We start from the raw sequence: 18,189 nt of genomic DNA on the forward strand, positions 1-18,189 counted from the left end.
ATTTGCATTGCAATTTTTTTTTTTTTTTTTTAAGTTTTGTTGGCAAATGGTTTTTACATTAATTATCATTGTAATTTGTCCATTCATTTTTTTTTTATACACACACACACACGCACACACACCGAAATAGACCGCAACTTATAGAGATTTTGTTACACGCACTGTAAATTTTAATTACACACAGCACTTTCATTTTTTTTTCATTTCCAATAATTTTTTACACTTTACTTACCTGTTATTTAAATATTTTTTTTTGCGTATTTTATTCCGTCCGTCCGCTTCATAAATATCCAGTTAGTTTAATCAAGGTATATTTAATGAAGGTATAACTGGTTAATCGAGTACCGGGTTGGTACTACTCGACTCAAGGTATACTTATAGGTCAAGGTACATTTATTGGAGAAGAATTACTTTTTTCTTAAGGGGGCTACACCCACTGAGATAGGTTTGACTAATGCTACGTTCACACGTTATGTTATTATATACATGACAAAAGGTTGTTTTTCCCTCCCATCCTATGACGGTGACGTCTAAAGGATGATTGGGTTTGTAGCGTGTCACCCTATGTCTGATTAGAGAAGAGCGACATCTGGGTTTGAACCGTCTGTGTTTTTTATGGCAGCTGGTGAATGCAACCCTGCGTTACCAGCATATGTTACCTCCACATACAAATGTAACTACTACAATGAAAATCGAGGAAACCATATGTTATTTGTTTTTGCGATTTTGGAAAACAAAATTTTATGATGGTTCCTCGGTGGACATGATGGCTTGGGGGAACCATGATGGACAGTAAAGGGAAGATGACTAGTTCTTTTTGGATGGAGCCGTGCAAGGAGTAAGAGGTGGTGTACAGAAGAGTGTTGAAAGTGGTGTTTTCAAAAAGAAAGAAAGTCTTTTTGGTTTTGGATTCGGCAGAGAAAAGGAGGCGGAACTGGCTTTTACCCAACAACAAAGAAAAAGACCAAATTCAAAGTTTTAAAGTGATTTATTGAACTTTCAGCACATTTGCTGAAAGAGGAAAAAAATTAACTATAAATTATTGAGAAGTTTTAAAAGCTGTAACAAAATAAATGAAAATAAATACAAATTAAAAACTAAAGAGCTGAAAAAGAAGATTATGAAAAAAAGGTGATTAAAATAAATCGAATTGAAAGTTATTAAAAGCTGAAAAAGAAAATCTATGAAAACTCTGGAAAAGAAAGAAATGTTATCAAATTAAATAAAAAGGAACCTGAAAAGGGAAAAGTTTCGAAACAAAGCCAAAGAACCTGAAAAAAAAGGAAAATACCAATGTAATAATAAAAGACCTAAAAAGAAAAAAAAAAAACTAAAAACTAAATCTAAGTCAATAGTTAAAAATCCTAAACTTGAAAATCAAAGACAATAGACACCACTAAAGTTGATCACAAAATAACAAAAAGCCAAACGCGGAAACATAAAGCTACACCTCCACCTCCTCTGTCCATCGTGGGAAGCTCTATATCAAAAGCACTGGTCAGCCGACAGTGCTGCAGGTACCCTTTTCCTCACGAACACTATTGCGGGACGTATACGTGAACTCAGACGGACGGACAGGACCTTGACACACATATTTCCTACGAATAAAAAGAAGGTTAATTGTTAATAAAGCGGCTAGGCAGGCAAACACCAGACACTTACCTTTCTATTAGTAACACAGCGCTAGAATAAATAGGCGCTGTCCTCAGCTGTTAGGTCGAGCTCAACCTAGGGCCAGGGGGTAAAGATTCTAGACTTTTTGGGCGGAAAGGAGCCCTTACTGCTGTTGGTGTTCGCTTTGCGAACTTAGGCCTTTAAAAAAAAAAAAATAAACATATAAGACATAAAAAAAAAGCCAAAGCTTTTATTTACGGGAAATACAATACAGCCGGAATACACATACTTACCACAACCAGACGGACGGACAGACAAGAGGAAAGCGTGGGCACTGCTCAGCCGCTCCAGCACTGACTCCAGTTAGGAGAGACGACCCTGAAGGAAGGCCAGACACCATGAGAAGACCCAATACACCTGTGGAGGAAGGAGAATTTTATTACTATTTTTCTCTTTGAAGGAGAGGAGTTTATATAAACGAAGTTTTTTAATTGCCACTATACAATTCATTGTTTTGTTTTCTTTGCTTTTTTTTTCGTTTGATTGAACTTTGTCTGGCCATGAATTTTTGATTCGGCTTAATAAATACATACCGTTTATAACGTTTGAAATGAAATTCGCCTTTGCCTAGTTTTCATTTCGCAATGGAGGAGTAGTTATCTAAGGTAAGAAGGAGGTAGTGCACCAAGCTGTAAGGGGGGATAAGGGAGACCGATTCTGGGGTATCCAAAACTGTTGGACAACGGATACCATGGTTGGGGTGGGCCGTCCAGGGCACTGTAGGATGTCTCAGTGCCCCCTGAAGAGCGAATCCATAGCGGAAGGTGCGAGTAAGAAGGCGAAAGACATGCCTGCCTTAACATAAGTGGGACCCTGTGTTTGTCATTTCCATCCAGAGCTGGTTTGAAATTTGAATTTTTTTTTTTTGTCACCTGTCTCTGGACATGGTGTGTTGGCAAGAACCGCGCCCCAGACTGAGCCACAGCCGGAGCTCTAACGCCAACAGCCAGCGCTCGCCAGCACACTATGTCCCCTTTCTCCGCTGAGATAGTTCGGACCCTCCGGGGTCCACGACACACCAGATCGGTTTAAAATGTGCAACAATTTGCATATGATCCAATTCCTTAAAAAAATGACAATCTAAAATGGAAATTATTCTACTTGCCACTGCGAGACACACTCACAACAGATGTTTCTTCTTCCTTGATGCCCTCACAGTTTCTACAGAAGTCGGCATGTTTTCAGATCGGAAAGTGACCTGCCATGGCGAACACAATGACTGAGACTTCTGTTTTATCCAACGCCAGCAATGCGGTATACCTCTTGAAGTCTAGATTAGGTCACATATTTTTGAAGCATTCACAACCAGTGTTGCCACTTAAGAAAATAATTTCCTACCAAAATTAAAGAAAAATCCTACCAAACCCGATTCAAAGTTAACAAATTTTTTACAAGCCAAATATGCGGCATATGTTTTCATAACCACCTCCGATTATGAACTTCGATTATCCGGTTTCCTCGAGACCGAGATGAGCACGAAAAATCGAAAACACGTTCAACAGAGGTTATTTCTCAAATTTCATTATTTATGTATTTTTATTGATTTCTGGTAGTACCACACAGAGTTTCTATGATTATACCCTACACCACTGCTGTGGCACAGGATATTATAACTTAGTGCATTTGTTTGTAACACCCAAAAGGAAGAGAGATAAGTATACCGATCGACTCAGAATCACTTTCTGATTCGATTTAGATATGTCCGTCTGTACAAACTACAGGCCGCAGTTTTCATCCGATCGTTTTAAAATTTGGTACAGGCATGTTTTTCGGCCTAGAGACGAAGCCTATTGAAATTGGAAACAATTGGTTCAGATTTAGATATAGCTTATATATATATGTTCGTCCGGTGTTAGAATTTCTAGAAGCATATTTAAATACTACTTTCTTCATTTGTATTAAAACCCGTAAAGTTTGTTTGCCTACATCATATTTTTCTGATACAAATTAAAGGAGATGTGTATTTACTGTAATCTTTATACAGTTCTAACATTTTCTGTATTGAAAGAATGTTACGTTCTCTACTTATGTAGTTGGGGCCTTTTTTCGAACAAATACCTTGACCGGTTAATTTTCAATTACAGACTGAATGTAGTTTGATACTCAACTTTAACTCAACAAAAGGGAATCCCAGAATTTTACATCAAAAAATGTGATTGGTGTACGAATAATAGAGGAAAGCACGGTTAATAGAGACAGCATTTTTGAAGCATGGATAATAGAGGTGAACCACGGTTAGTAAAGGTAAAAACCAAAAGCACAGCATGTCGGTTAACAGGTTTGCCCGGATAATCGAGGTTCAACTGTAATACATTTTCAACCCTACAAAGTATGAGTACTTGAATGTCGTAATATTCATAGACGAACTAGCCATGTCCGTCCGACTATCTGTTAATATCACTACAGCCTATACAAATAATACGTACAGTTTAAAGGTGACCTATGTATCTTTATGCCGATCTCCGGATAAGAAATCTTGAGTTAAAAAAGCCGTGTTTTTACTCCGTTTTCAATGAACAAACGTGCACGCAAAAAATAATTCGTTTCATATAAAAGAATTTTTCGCCAAGTAAACTTCCGTAAAATCTTTGGACAGTAAGAAGTTTCGGCTCCTTTAAGTTACCAGGCCCTGATGATGTATCACCGGTTGAATTACAAGCTGTGTCTGATAGACTGGTTCCTTGGTTTAGGGAGATATACTCTACTTGAATCAGCATGTCATATCTGTGGGTTGGAGGGACACGAAGGCCATTTTCATTCCGAAAGCAGGAAAACCTTATCACACGAATGCGAAAGATTTTCGTCCCATTAGTCTGTCATCCTTTATGCTGAAGACTCTTGAGATTTTGATAGAAACATATCTTAGGGCAAAGATCCCTGGATATTGCTTGTCGCGGCAGCAGCATGCATATAGCAAAGGCAAATCAACTGAAACAGCCCGTAAGCCGTAAGAAAGTTTATTAATAACTTACTTTCTAAAATATGCATTACGGCAGGCTTGGGATCTGTGGATCTAAAAAGATGGGTCAGAGGGACACCTCAAAGAGGTGTATTGTCTCCTCTACTTTGGAATATAGCCATTAATAATACAATATTGCCTCTGGAAGAAAAAGGTGTTAAAGTGGTCGCGTATGCTGATGACGTAGCAATTGTGGTTAGGGGAAAGTTTCCCAGCACCCTTAGAGATATACTTCAGGAAGAACTACGTGCAACAGTTAAGTGGGCTACCGAAAGTGGTCTTGGTTAAAATCTGTGCAAGGCAGAAGTAGTTTTTTTAGCAGGAGATACAAGTTGCCTACAGTGGAACCTGTCTCCTTGGGTGGAGAGAAAGTTCCATTTACAGAAAGCGGTTTGTTGAAGAGGAAATTGAACTTCAAATCCAACATTTTGGAAAGAGCAAGAGAGCCATTAGCAAAAGTTGGGTGATTTAGACCGCATGTCATGCATTAGGTGAATACTGCAGTTGTCAGACCTATAATGCTGTGTGGTGTTGTGGACTGGAGGACGGCGCTTCGATAGTTCACCTCTCTCTCTCACTCTAGTAGGAAGGGAACAAGAGATTAATAATTGCTGCGGTAAACGAATAATCATTTGTGGTTATCGAAACACTTTTGCCATTAAAGCGTTTTTGGTTTTACAACAAAAGGAAGGTACATTTACAGTAGGCGAAGTTGCTAAAGGATTTACAATAAACAAAGTTAGTTACTTTCGATAATACTACGTTTATGGCTAGCGTTTGATATGATGAAGCAAAACATTACATAGTTACAATAAAAGAAACATGTTATGTGTGCGCTTAGTCGGCGTTCGAAATGGCTGCCGGTTAGCTGTGGAGAGACAATCAGGGCTAGGGGCCTCAACCCGCCAAATCAAACCCTGCACACAAACATCGAAAATGAGGGGGCACTGTTTTATTCACAAACTTTACTGACTCATAATTACACACAAGGGAAAACATCAACACAGAGATCTTGGTGGAAGGATCTCACGCTAGCCCACCCAACCATGGTCCAAAAAGTCCGGCACATTAGATTATGTTGGACCCCGTACACCACACCTACGAAATCACACACTTACCACATTACTCCGCCCCCCCGAATTTATAAATTTACCAACACATAACTTTTTCTACTATAAACTAAGACATATCAAAATTTATTAAGATTTTTATGGGTTTGAAAATTAAAGATTTTAAATTTAATATTCCTTTTTTTTTTTTTATTTAACTTTCACTTACAATAACTAAATACACAACACAAAAAAAATAAAGAACAATACTGGTTAATTAGAAACTTTTCGGCTCACTCATTATAAGGCGAGACAAAAACGATAACCTTTATCCCTTGGCCTAAGACGCTGCCCAATTGGCGCGAATTAACAACTTGACCTATCTCCTAAAAGAGCTCTCTTAAAAGACCTTTTCTGCCCTTAGTTTGCTGCAGAATCAAATTACAACCAAAAGACCGGGAATTTGGTAATCCTCCTGGCTACCTTAAGCCTTATTATACGCAAATCCAAGTATTATTCTCTTCACACTTCTTTTTTTTTATCGTTACGCTATTTCCCATACATATTTAACACTAGATATCAATTATTTGTTTGTTTTATGATGAAAACTAATCGAATTTTTTTATTTTTTTTGTTACCTCTCTTTTAGGTTTTTGGACGGCTGCCAGACAATATTAAAATCTCGCTTATGGGGACTTCACAGATATAGGACACAGACATAAATTGGTAAGACACAGCTTTTACCTTGATTCCGTTAACACATTGATTACAGATTGCCTTTTATTTCTTGTTTCAGGGCTGTTTATATATGGATGATCGCAGACAAAATCACACGGCTGCAGCACCTGGGTCAGGCCTCTTCAGCTCGAAGCTTACACAGCACAACCCTCTCAAGCTGAGAAATTTCGCAGCCGCCAGCAATCAGGCACAGTAAGCTCGGAAAATTGGGGCTCACTGGAGAACTTTTCCACCAATAAAAATTTCGCACTGGCCCCCTTATGCGTAGGTTGGCCAGTGCTTATCGCCACTACAGGAATCAATTTATTTAAATGTATTTACAGCAAAACACGATCAAAATAAAGTTGTTAATGATGTTCAATATTCTATTTGCCTTTACTGACACTGACAACACAGATATATTTCAATTAAATACACCGACTTTTTTCTTAAATTCACAGAACTAAGTTCGTACTATTACGTCTCCTTGGTTAATCTTCTCTCTCTCGCCCTGGCCAGCTTATATAGGCCCATTTTCCTCCCGCCAAATGCCAATTTTCCAAGATCGACCATTTTCCTCTAACTTTCTTTATGCCGCATTTTCATTCTTTCTCCGAAATAAACAAATTTCCTTTGCGGCCCTCTTCTCAAAGACAGGGCCGGTATTAACTATTGTGAATGCCCATTCGGAATCAACTCTGATGCCTCCCCATTTAAATAAACGGACCAACGACTTATCGGACAGATTGTCATATCTGACGGATTCCATACATATCTAAAGTCAAACACCCACTTCCATTAAACGTAATGGAAAATTAATAACGCCAAATGCGCTACGCGTTGTAGGAAAATACCTATCAAATCATTAGTCCTGGGTTCCATGAGCAAACATGTCGCTGCGAATATAAATGACATACAAATGCAATGTAATTTGTCCCGGTGTAGAAGAACTCGTCAGCGCATGATTTCGATACGTGTTGTATCGTCCAATGGTATGCGGATGATTATCATTGGAAAATTTCGGTTCTAAAGGCCTGATTCAGAACAACGTGTAACATGCCGAAGCGACATGTCGCTGCTTCCATGACCCTAGTACCAACCCTGACTTACGCCTGAGTACACGCATGTGCCGTACCATACGTTGAACACTAACTATGGCCAACCCTGTCAACCATTCATTGGACATGTGCAGCCAACCTAAGCCATTTCCGCAAAACCTCACACGCCACCACCGCGACAAACCCCATACCGCTGAAGAAAATTTCCATCCCATTGGATGAATATATAAAAAAAACAAAAGGTGCCAATCATCGTCTGTTCCACCAAGGCAACAAGGTGGTGGCGTGTGTAGTGGAGACCAAAGGCGGTATCATAGAAACCCCACTCTTTGGTATTAGGCCACCCACCCCCCTTATCGGCATGACTCCCCTTCTTCTGCCTTCATGCTGTTGCCGTTCGCCCTACTGCGGCCTGCAACAAAACGTCGAGTCCGGCGAGGCATCGATGCCGAAATCGACGTGCAGGGCAATCCATCGAGCAACGTGGGGAACTCCCACACCCTGACTTGTCTCATGCCGGGCTCTACGCCGCATATGGAGGAAGGGAAAAAGGTAAGTATATTGATACCTCATCACGAATAAGAGTGTAATTGTCTCTCCTTACTTCACAGGTATGCAATAAAGGTATAAATGCCTTGACGTCGCCGTGTCTTTGTAGTCCACCTGATCATGTCCCCGTACATATATATCCAGGCACATATCGCCCATGCGAGCCTGTCGCATCACACGGCTGCCTCAAAGGAATGGCTGTCCACGACGCAGGTAACCGCCAATGTGGCCTTGGTGTAATGTAAACGTCCTGTAGTACATCTAAGTGTATGTGTGTTTACCCCTTTGTAAATCGTGCAAATATCAAAATAATAATATCCCGAACATGCAATATATCATGTGGTCTATTCTCCTTATCCATCCCAAACCATTCCGAATCGAATCAGACATGAATGTATTCAGGAGTATGCAAATGAATCCACTGCTTTCGTAGGGTATTTGTGATGTTAAAGACTCGTCATTAGGGGATAATAATATTAAAGCGCAGGAAGTGTCATGAAATGCCCAGCTGGCCATAAAAAGGATATGTATAAACGCATGCAAGTGCGAGTGTGTGTATGTGGAACTGCTTCGGCCAAACAGACCAATAATCGAATAAAAAAATAGCAAAGGTGGTATAATATGAAATTTGTTTGATATTGTTGTTGCCATATAAATCTTATGGAACATTTATGGCTAGCGCCCTTAGTTCAACCGCGTTGCCAGTTGACAACAAATTGCATTACGGAAGCTACTTTCAATGGCAATTGCTAATACCAGTCGCTACAAATGGGATCTTTTGCCACCACTTTCTGTAGTTGCTCTGTTTTATCAGTAAATACGCGGTGAAACTAAAAATGAAATTATTTGTCTCTTTCCCTTTTTGGTTCAAATTGTTTGTCTGTCAGTCACAAATGTGTTGGTGTTTGCAGACTTCAATATGGTCAAAATCCCCACAAATCAACAGTGTCTGATGTAAAAAAAAACAAATGGAGACAAATCCACGTCCAGCCCGGGTTATGCATGTGCAACCAAAACAACACCGCAGCATAATCTTGAAGATCGTTGATAGTGTGGAAAATTTTTAACACAAAGACGAAATAAAAACTAGCGGGTGATAAATGAAGAAAAAGGGAATCACAGGCCATTGATCATCGCCAGACGTGTCTATTTCCATTATACGGACGGCAACAAATATAAATATACATCTAGTAGGCAAGCTCTTTTAGTGTAAAAAAAAACAATTACTTGATTTGAAGAAGCATTGAAGAGGGAAGCAAATGTGACTTAAACTGATCATCTGCACCGTTGGTTTATCTATTTGGTGTCGTTGTTTACTTATTTATTTTCACATTTTCTTGCTGCGGGGCTGCCAAAACGCCATGGCCGACATCAATTGAGAGAAATTGCATTCGTCTATTTAATTAGGTCATTGCCGACGTTGGATATTACAAGAAAAACACAGGTAATAATCTCCTTGAACGTACCGGCTAGCCTTCCTATCGCCGTGATAGACCATCTGATTGATGTGGCTGCGAAGTTCGTCATAATGTATAACGACGGGTAGCTTCTCGTGAATTATATCCACGAACACGACAAAAACTGTATATGTGCAACCAGGTCCTATCCGTTGGTCATGATTCCTAGTCATCAGGATGCCCGTACAAATACTTCAACAATTGGACGTCAGGCTGCAGGTAAAAAAAACTCGCATAGTTATAGTTGCGTAGAAGTGTGTAACATCGTGTGTGTGTCTGCCCGGTCCGACAATGCCAGCATCTGGTGCAATTAACGGTATTAACGAAATAAGGCAAAGGTGGTATACTGACACCCCACAAAGTATGTATATTAGATGGATCGTTGGAAATAAAAGAAATCATGTTCCTCCACGTTGCATCACAGCAGAGTGGTAAATACTTGCATGTAGGTATAGCATTCGTTCACATGAATTCCAAATACTAAAGTTCCAACTGTTCAAAAAATAATACTTTCCCATTACCGGGCTTACCTATAAAACTGACTGATAGGTTTTGTGTTATCCAGATTAACTACCGTATTTTGGCGAACGTGGCATGCGTTACGTTAAGCCAAAAATAAAATCTCGGGGAAATTTTTGACTGGCACAAGCCAGAAATGATATGTAAACTTGATAAATATTGGTAAAATTGATCGGATCGGAAAAGTTGTTTGAAGGGGTAGAATTTTATTGAAATGATATCGTGAAACCTGTTGCGACAATGTTATTGGCATAAAAAACTGTTGCATGCGCCGTTGACATGGCAGAGCAACTATAATTGAGTTCCATGAGATCAAATAGCATGAACAAAAAAAAATTAAATCAAACTGGGAAATTTTCCCCAGTTCCATTCAATATCAGCGTTCTCAAGCATCAGCCAATAAGAAAAATCGTAAAAAATATATACAATTCGACTCAGACATGAAAGTTCTATATACCTTTGCCTAATGGCAACACAATTGAGGTGGGATGGTGATCTATAGTTGACCTATAAATGAAGTGTCCCACGACGTCTTACCGAATCTAGAGAGATCCAACGTCGTTGTAGTGGCTACCTATATATCATTTATCTGTCCCTGTCCAGTTGGACTGGTGCGAAATCAACCCCTAATTGAAGTAGTAACTTTCGGCATCATATAAGGTATGATCTTAAACACCAAAAAAAAATTTAGGAAACCCGTTTTTAGGAAGAAAGACACGATCTTGTGTGAGAGTATACCTGTTGTTAAGGGGGAAATTAATTTCGTTTACTAGTGAACTCTATCTTTTCAAATCTTTTACATGGCATACCCCAATGGGTTTCCCATTTAAGTCTTCAAGAGAATACATGTTGTTTCCTATGGGTTTGACAATGCGACATTTTATAAACTTTCGAGCGAATTTCGCATTAAAGTTTTTTCCAAAATCACTCAGGACATTGTTTCTCTTGTATACTTCCTGGCCAGGTGTAAAGCTGATTACTCGCGCTCTTGCATTGTATCTTTTTGCACTTTGTTCATAGGCTTGATGCATATTTGCCTTTATCTTTTCGCGAATAATTTCCATTTTGTCCTTTCGATTCGTTTGTGATATCTCATGATCAGTCATTGAGAGCAACTTTTTGGCCAGTTTATAATCGGAGCCATGGGTGTACATATTAAACCCGAACAAAGCGAAGAATGGAGTTACTCCAGTAGCACTATGCACCGATGTTCTTAGGGCACATTCGATCTCTGTTAGATAGAGATCCCACTCCCGATGATCTTTTTCCAGGTACGCTCTTATGGCAGCGAGGACCGATTGATTTACGCGTTCAGACGCGTTAGATTGAGGAGCATATGGAGCGGTTTGCATATGGTTTATTCCATATGTGTCGATCATATCCTTGAATGCCTTTGAAATGAATTGCGCCCCATTGTCGCTGTGTACTGTCTCCGGTACACCAAACTTTCGGAAAATATCTTCTACCAGAAACTTTACTACATTGGAAGCCGTCGCCTCCCGCATCGCTTTCAAAAAGGTAAATTTACTAAAATGATCTACAACGATAAATATGAAAGCGTTGCCGCTTTTAGATCTTGGGTATTTACCTAGGAAATCAATGTAGAGTTTTTGAAACGGGCGTTCGGTTATGACTTCATTTCCGATTGTAGGCAGTGTGTGTTCGTTCACAGATTTAGTTTCTTTACATACAGTGCAGTTCGAGACGTACTGGCGAACTTGTTTTGCCATCTGGGGCCAATAATATTTCTCCTTTAATCGATAAAGAGTTTTGGCTATGCCACCATGCGCGGAAGTAGTTTTGTCATGTGCTTCTTCGATTAATCTTTGGGTAAGTGATTCAGGTACCCATAATTTCCATTGAAATTCTTGACAAAAATCATCATTTGAGCTATGCCCCTTTTTTAAAATCATGTTGTCGATGATGCGTAGATCTGGTAGCTGTTCCTTGTGCCTCTCAATCTCTTCTCTCAGTGCCTTGTATTCATCACTCTCGAACTCTAGCCTCTCGAAATCGAATACCTGGTCCATTTCTATCTCGTCAGCGGTTGGCAAACGAGAAAGCATATCGGCCACTATGTTGTCCTTACCTTTACGGTGTTCAATATTGAAATTGTACCCTTGGAGTTGCAATGACCAACGAGCTAAACGGCCACTAAGGTCTTTTAGGTTCATTAGCCACTGCAAACTCGCATGATCCGTGATTACGGTAAACTCCATAAGTTCAACATAGGGCCGGAATTTTTTTATTGCCATAACTGCTGCCAGGCATTCTTTTTCGGTGACACTGTAGTTCTTTTGGCACTGATTGAGTTTTTGCGAATAAAACGCAATCGGGTGTTCCTCCCCTTGGCTGTTCAATTGGAACAGTACCGCACCAATTCCATACTCCGAAGCATCACATTGTATATAAAATTGGTTTGCAAAATCGGCATGGCGCAAAACCGGGGCAGAGGTAAGAGCCTTTTTCAGATTTTCAAATGCCTCTTTGGCTTTCTCATTGATGGTAAACTTTACAGATTTCTTTAGCACATCTGTTAGGGGGGCCGAGATGGTTGCGAAGTCCTTTATGAATCTTCGGTACCAGCCAGCTGTACCAAGGAAACTTCTTACCTCTCTGGCACTTTTGGGTACTTTAATTTTTCGAATTGCCTCGATTTTCTCCGGATCGGTTCGCAAAACACCTTCCCCTATTATGAAGCCCAAATATTTTAGTTGCCGAAAACAAAACTGTGACTTTTTTAAGCCGATTGTCAACCCAGCTTTCTGTAGACATCCAGCTACCTCTCTTAGGAGCCTCAGATGCTCGTCGAAGTTGCCTGAGATGATCAGCAAGTCGTCCAAGTACACGAAGACATTCCCTTTCAATCGCTGAGGAATGACTTTGTCCATCAGACGGCATAATCTTTGTGCGGCATTGCACAAGCCAAACGGCATCACACGGAACTGGTACAATGGACGACCGGGGACCGTAAAGGCAGTATATGGCTTGCTATCTTCATCGAGCTGTATTTGCCAGAAGGCATATTTGAGGTCCACACTGCTTATATAGTGGGTCGCGTCAATACGGCTTAAAATACCATCTATATTTTGCAGTGGGTACGCGTCTTTTACTGTCAGCTTGTTAAGTTTTCGGGCATCAAGGCAAAAGCGGTTTTTGCCGGGCTTTCGTACAACGGTGGTTCGGTTGCTCCAGGGGCTTTCGCTCTCTTCAATCACGTTTAGAGCAAGCATATTATCGACCTCCTGGTAAGTTATCGCTTGTACTGCTGGAGACATCGGGTAGTGGCGATCTTTGACGGGCTCTGCGCCTTCAATCAACTTGATGGTGTGTTTTTCTAACGTTGTGCACCCTAAACCATTCTTCTCGTACGTACTGAACGCCTCTATAACCTCATTTAAACGGGTGGATTGTTCAGGTGATAATTCATGAGGGTTCAATTTATATTTCGCATCAGCGCTAGTAATTTCTTCGGTGATTTTCTCAATGTTTATTTCCGAAATACCCATTATATCGGGAGCTAATTGGAACAGACGCCAAAAATCAATACCCAGGTATAAATTTTGCTCCAAGTCGGGGCATAGACACAAATGCATCTCTTTTGTATTCTCTTGGTATCTAACTGAGACTTTTATTTTCCCCAAAACTCGGTAGTGTTTTCCACCAGCCGCGGTAACCCTGCTCGAGAGAGGTATAATTGGAATATCTAGTTCCTCGACGATTTCCCTGCAGTTTTTACCCAAAATGCTAACCGTGGCACCAGTATCTAATAGACCTTTAACCATTTTTCCCTCAATACAAACTTCCGCGAAAACTCTAGGATCACTTGGGGCTTTCATAGCTTTAGTTATTGAATCTATTAGGAATCTCCTTTGTTGCCGCCACTCTTTGGACTTTTCCCGTAATTTGGCAATCTTCTCGGGTACTGCTCGAGTCTCAGAATTAAATATTCTTTCTCTTACTCGCTCATAGTTCTGTGTACGCTGCTCCAGTGGGACATAATGCCTCTCTTCGGGTGTAAAATTTTGTAAATTAACCTTAATACTATCCTTAACTCTACGATCTTCATTATTGTTTACAATCTCTACGACTTTATTATCTAATTCTTTTGTTCTCTGGGGTTCTCGTGCGGACGTGGTTCCCCTGTACTCCCCACGCCCTTCCTCTGGTTTCCCAGTTGGCAAACGGGGCATCTGGGAGTCACAGTGTCGGGTTTTCCACACTTATAGCAAAATAATTTTCTAAAGTCCGCTGGGCAATCCATGAATAAATGGCCTGCCTCCCGACAGTTCCAGCATGTGACACGGGTCTTCTGCTGTGGGAAACAAAGAGCCGACACATTCTCTTCTAACTCAATGGGAGTGTCTCCTTCGGGCCGATCAAATCCCTGGTCACAAATCTCATTAACCTGCCTTAAGGGTCGTTGTGGCACCGGCATGGGTCTATTTTCTCGTCGTGGAAAATTTCGCTCGGCCTCAATGCATTCGATACGTAATTGTTCCACGGAGGATATCGTCATTTGATACACATGACGCTTGATATCCTCCCTGATGTTACTTTTCAAGATCTTAATCATCTCGTACTCGTATATGGGTTGCATTAAGCGCGAGCGCAATAGTCCCATTTCGTGAAAGTAAACATTTACTGCCTCATTGTGCCTCTGTTTCCTCTCAAGCAAGTCCCTTAATATGTCGAACTTCGACTGGGGTGTTTGATATTGGCTAAGCAACGCGTGTTTCAAACCGTCCCAATCGGTATTCATGTTATTCTGCCTATGGAGCCAATACCATTCTCTGGCTTGCCCAGAAACTAAAAATGAGAAATCTCTCAATACTTCAGCCCATGGTATGTCATACTGGGTTCTCATCTGCTCCAATCTGTAAATAAAATCATTCACCCTAAGATCTCTGGGATCACCGCTGAAATTGAGACCCAATTTATCAACTCTTATTCTGAGTGGCTCATTTCTAATCATAGAATACGAAGCTTGGCAATTGTCTGAAGAGGATGTTTGATTTGAGTTCCCAAACTGTATAATCGGGTAAGGATCGATATTCGACGAAGAACGCCTAGAATTATTTGGAACTCCCATGCCAACCTGCTGAGTTGTCTGGTTATTGGACACGGGTATATTCTGTATCGAGGGTGCCGATACTTGTTTGCGGACAACCTGGGACAATTCGTTCAGCCCTTTCGTCAGAGAATCTATCATCTTGCGAACATCTGCCATTTCATTTCTTACCACGTCTTTGACGTTTTCCTCAAGTGATCTCTGAATTCGCCCAGTCTCATCTAGAACCAAATCCCGAACACCTGGCGGAAAACCTTCGTCCGCGTCATTATTAGACCCTCCATTATTACTTGTGGATGGAGCTCCATTATTGTTCGTGGATGGGCCCGCCACATTCGCGTTATCTGGTTCCCTTCTTATTATGGAATTGGCTAGGTTGATGAACTGAAACCCATTCATATTAGTATTGTCTTCTGCCATTTCGTCTTCGAAGGCTAATCGCCTTTGCTTTCTTGTTCTTGTGTTATAAATGGACCTATTAAAGTCGAATGATTCGTTTCTCACTCTCTTATATTTCTTCTTAGAGCGTGTGTTATAGCTCATGACTCCAATTACCGATCAATAATGAAACTCGTAGACTGACGAGTTAATTTTTTCCCAATATTTGTTATTACTTAAAAGTTAATAAATATTCACAAAAATGTTTTACAGAACAAATATTAATTAATCACGAACATGAATTAAATTACTAATACATAAGACATAAACTACCATTTGTTAATAAAAGATACAGCAATTTTAATTTTATTTGACAATCAAAACATTAAAATATGGGGGCATTGTATTTTCAGAAGCAGTGTGGATTTCTTATGTGGTTTAATTTTCTGAATTCGGTTATAAATTACAGCGCCCTCTATTGAGGTGCATCGATGTTTTCCTAGACATTTGTATAACAAGCTAACGATGACATAAAACCAACACAAACATAACTTCACTGTCCATGACATTTATTTTTCCCTACGGGAAACAAAACAAAAGCTCCTGGCTTACGGTACTCGCAATACAACTGACTTTCGTGTAAGTCCCACGAAACGGTTATTGCACTTTCCCTAACTTGAAGTTATCTTTTGTCTATATTGATAAATAATCTATTGACTCTAAAACTATACATCAAAAAAAAAAACTGGACGCGTACAATACAATCGTTGTCAAGTATCTAATCAACGAGCTATTGCACGTCCCGTAGTTGAAAATTGGAGAAAATATTCTCTTTAACCTATTGAAACAAAATATTGCACTTCAAAATCACTTGCCTTAGGCAAGGTTGGATGCAATACAAAATCACAGACTGTTAAAGATTCTAAACTATTTCCTTTTGGTCTATTTCTTATCTATTTAGTATTCTATTGCTATGTGCGTCGATCTCATTGCACAGATTCCCTTAACCCGCTATCACAGTGTTCAAAGGCGTCAGAATAATCGCCATTTTACAATGCGCATCAGGTACATTCTTACTTTTAGCTTGGGCGCCATCTCTGTTATGTGTGCGCTTAGTCGGCGTTCGAAATGGCTGCCGGTTAGCTGTGGAGAGACAATCAGGGCTAGGGGCCTCAACCCGCCAAATCAAACCCTGCACACAAACATCGAAAATGAGGGGGCACTGTTTTATTCACAAACTTTACTGACTCATAATTACACACAAGGGAAAACATCAACACAGAGATCTTGGTGGAAGGATCTCACGCTAGCCCACCCAACCATGGTCCAAAAAGTCCGGCACATTAGATTATGTTGGACCCCGTACACCACACCTACGAAATCACACACTTACCACATTACTCCGCCCCCCCGAATTTATAAATTTACCAACACATAACTTTTTCTACTATAAACTAAGACATATCAAAATTTATTAAGATTTTTATGGGTTTGAAAATTAAAGATTTTAAATTTAATATTCCTTTTTTTTTTTTTATTTAACTTTCACTTACAATAACTAAATACACAACACAAAAAAAATAAAGAACAATACTGGTTAATTAGAAACTTTTCGGCTCACTCATTATAAGGCGAGACAAAAACGATAACCTTTATCCCTTGGCCTAAGACGCTGCCCAATTGGCGCGAATTAACAACTTGACCTATCTCCTAAAAGAGCTCTCTTAAAAGACCTTTTCTGCCCTTAGTTTGCTGCAGAATCAAATTACAACCAAAAGACCGGGAATTTGGTAATCCTCCTGGCTACCCTAAGCCTTATTATACGCAAATCCAAGTATTATTCTCTTCACACTTCTTTTTTTTTATCGTTACGCTATTTCCCATACATATTTAACACTAGATATCAATTATTTGTTTGTTTTATGATGAAAACTAATCGAATTTTTTTATTTTTTTTGTTACCTCTCTTTTAGGTTTTTGGACGGCTGCCAGACAATATTAAAATCTCGCTTATGGGGACTTCACAGATATAGGACACAGACATAAATTGGTAAGACACAGCTTTTACCTTGATTCCGTTAACACATTGATTACAGATTGCCTTTTATTTCTTGTTTCAGGGCTGTTTATATATGGATGATCGCAGACAAAATCACACGGCTGCAGCACCTGGGTCAGGCCTCTTCAGCTCGAAGCTTACACAGCACAACCCTCTCAAGCTGAGAAATTTCGCAGCCGCCAGCAATCAGGCACAGTAAGCTCGGAAAATTGGGGCTCACTGGAGAACTTTTCCACCAATAAAAATTTCGCACTGGCCCCCTTATGCGTAGGTTGGCCAGTGCTTATCGCCACTACAGGAATCAATTTATTTAAATGTATTTACAGCAAAACACGATCAAAATAAAGTTGTTAATGATGTTCAATATTCTATTTGCCTTTACTGACACTGACAACACAGATATATTTCAATTAAATACACCGACTTTTTTCTTAAATTCACAGAACTAAGTTCGCACTATTACGTCTCCTTGGTTAATCTTCTCTCTCTCGCCCTGGCCAGCTTATATAGGCCCATTTTCCTCCCGCCAAATGCCAATTTTCCAAGATCGACCATTTTCCTCTAACTTTCTTTATGCCGCATTTTCATTCTTTCTCCGAAATAAACAAATTTCCTTTGCGGCCCTCTTCTCAAAGACAGGGCCGGTATTAACTATTGTGAATGCCCATTCGGAATCAACTCTGATGCCTCCCCATTTAA

General features: G+C 39.9%; 1 protein-coding gene and 2 long non-coding RNA genes across 5 annotated transcripts; 2 read left to right on the forward strand and 1 right to left on the reverse strand.

Moving 5' to 3' along the window:
- Positions 1-642: 642 nt before the first annotated feature.
- On the reverse strand, positions 643-2,681 carry LOC131996334 (uncharacterized). 2 transcript variants are annotated; one of them, XR_009397782.1, is made up of 4 exons: positions 2,208-2,681; positions 1,908-2,031; positions 1,663-1,812; positions 644-1,598 (listed from the first exon to the last, which is right to left on the reverse strand). It is a non-coding gene; the product is annotated as an uncharacterized LOC131996334 (long non-coding RNA). The 2 variants fall into 2 exon arrangements; XR_009397781.1 differs by lacking the exon at positions 2,208-2,681 and having other exon boundaries at positions 643-1,598; positions 1,908-2,116.
- Positions 2,682-5,463: 2,782 nt separating this feature from the next.
- On the forward strand, positions 5,464-6,783 carry LOC131995818 (uncharacterized). Its single transcript, XR_009397639.1, has 2 exons — positions 5,464-6,408; positions 6,479-6,783. It is a non-coding gene; the product is annotated as an uncharacterized LOC131995818 (long non-coding RNA).
- An 869-nt stretch (positions 6,784-7,652) lies between these two features.
- On the forward strand, positions 7,653-17,856 carry LOC131995747 (uncharacterized). Of its 2 annotated transcripts, XM_059364717.1 has the most exons (4): positions 7,653-8,009; positions 8,069-8,219; positions 17,405-17,481; positions 17,552-17,856. In XM_059364717.1, exons 1-3 carry the CDS (start codon positions 7,842-7,844, stop codon positions 17,431-17,433), a joined length of 348 nt encoding a protein of 115 aa, XP_059220700.1. In that variant the 5' UTR covers positions 7,653-7,841; the 3' UTR covers positions 17,434-17,481; positions 17,552-17,856. The 2 variants fall into 2 exon arrangements, with proteins under 2 accessions (XP_059220700.1, XP_059220699.1); XM_059364716.1 differs by lacking the exons at positions 17,405-17,481; positions 17,552-17,856 and having other exon boundaries at positions 7,654-8,009; positions 8,069-8,341.
- The last annotated feature ends 333 nt before the right edge of the window (positions 17,857-18,189 follow it).

The sequence above is a fragment of the Stomoxys calcitrans genome, chromosome 3 (genome assembly GCF_963082655.1).
Source record: "Stomoxys calcitrans chromosome 3, idStoCalc2.1, whole genome shotgun sequence".
Taxonomy (NCBI): domain Eukaryota; kingdom Metazoa; phylum Arthropoda; class Insecta; order Diptera; family Muscidae; genus Stomoxys; species Stomoxys calcitrans.

Excerpts from the sequence above, each read along its gene's own strand:
- LOC131995747 (XM_059364716.1), top strand. The coding sequence starts at position 7,842 with ATGCTGTTGCCGTTCGCCCTACTGCGGCCTGCAACAAAACGTCGAGTC. Across the intron at positions 8,010-8,068 it reads ATATGGAGGAAGGGAAAAAG|GTATGCAATAAAGGTATAAA; the intron begins GTAAGTATATTG and ends CTTACTTCACAG.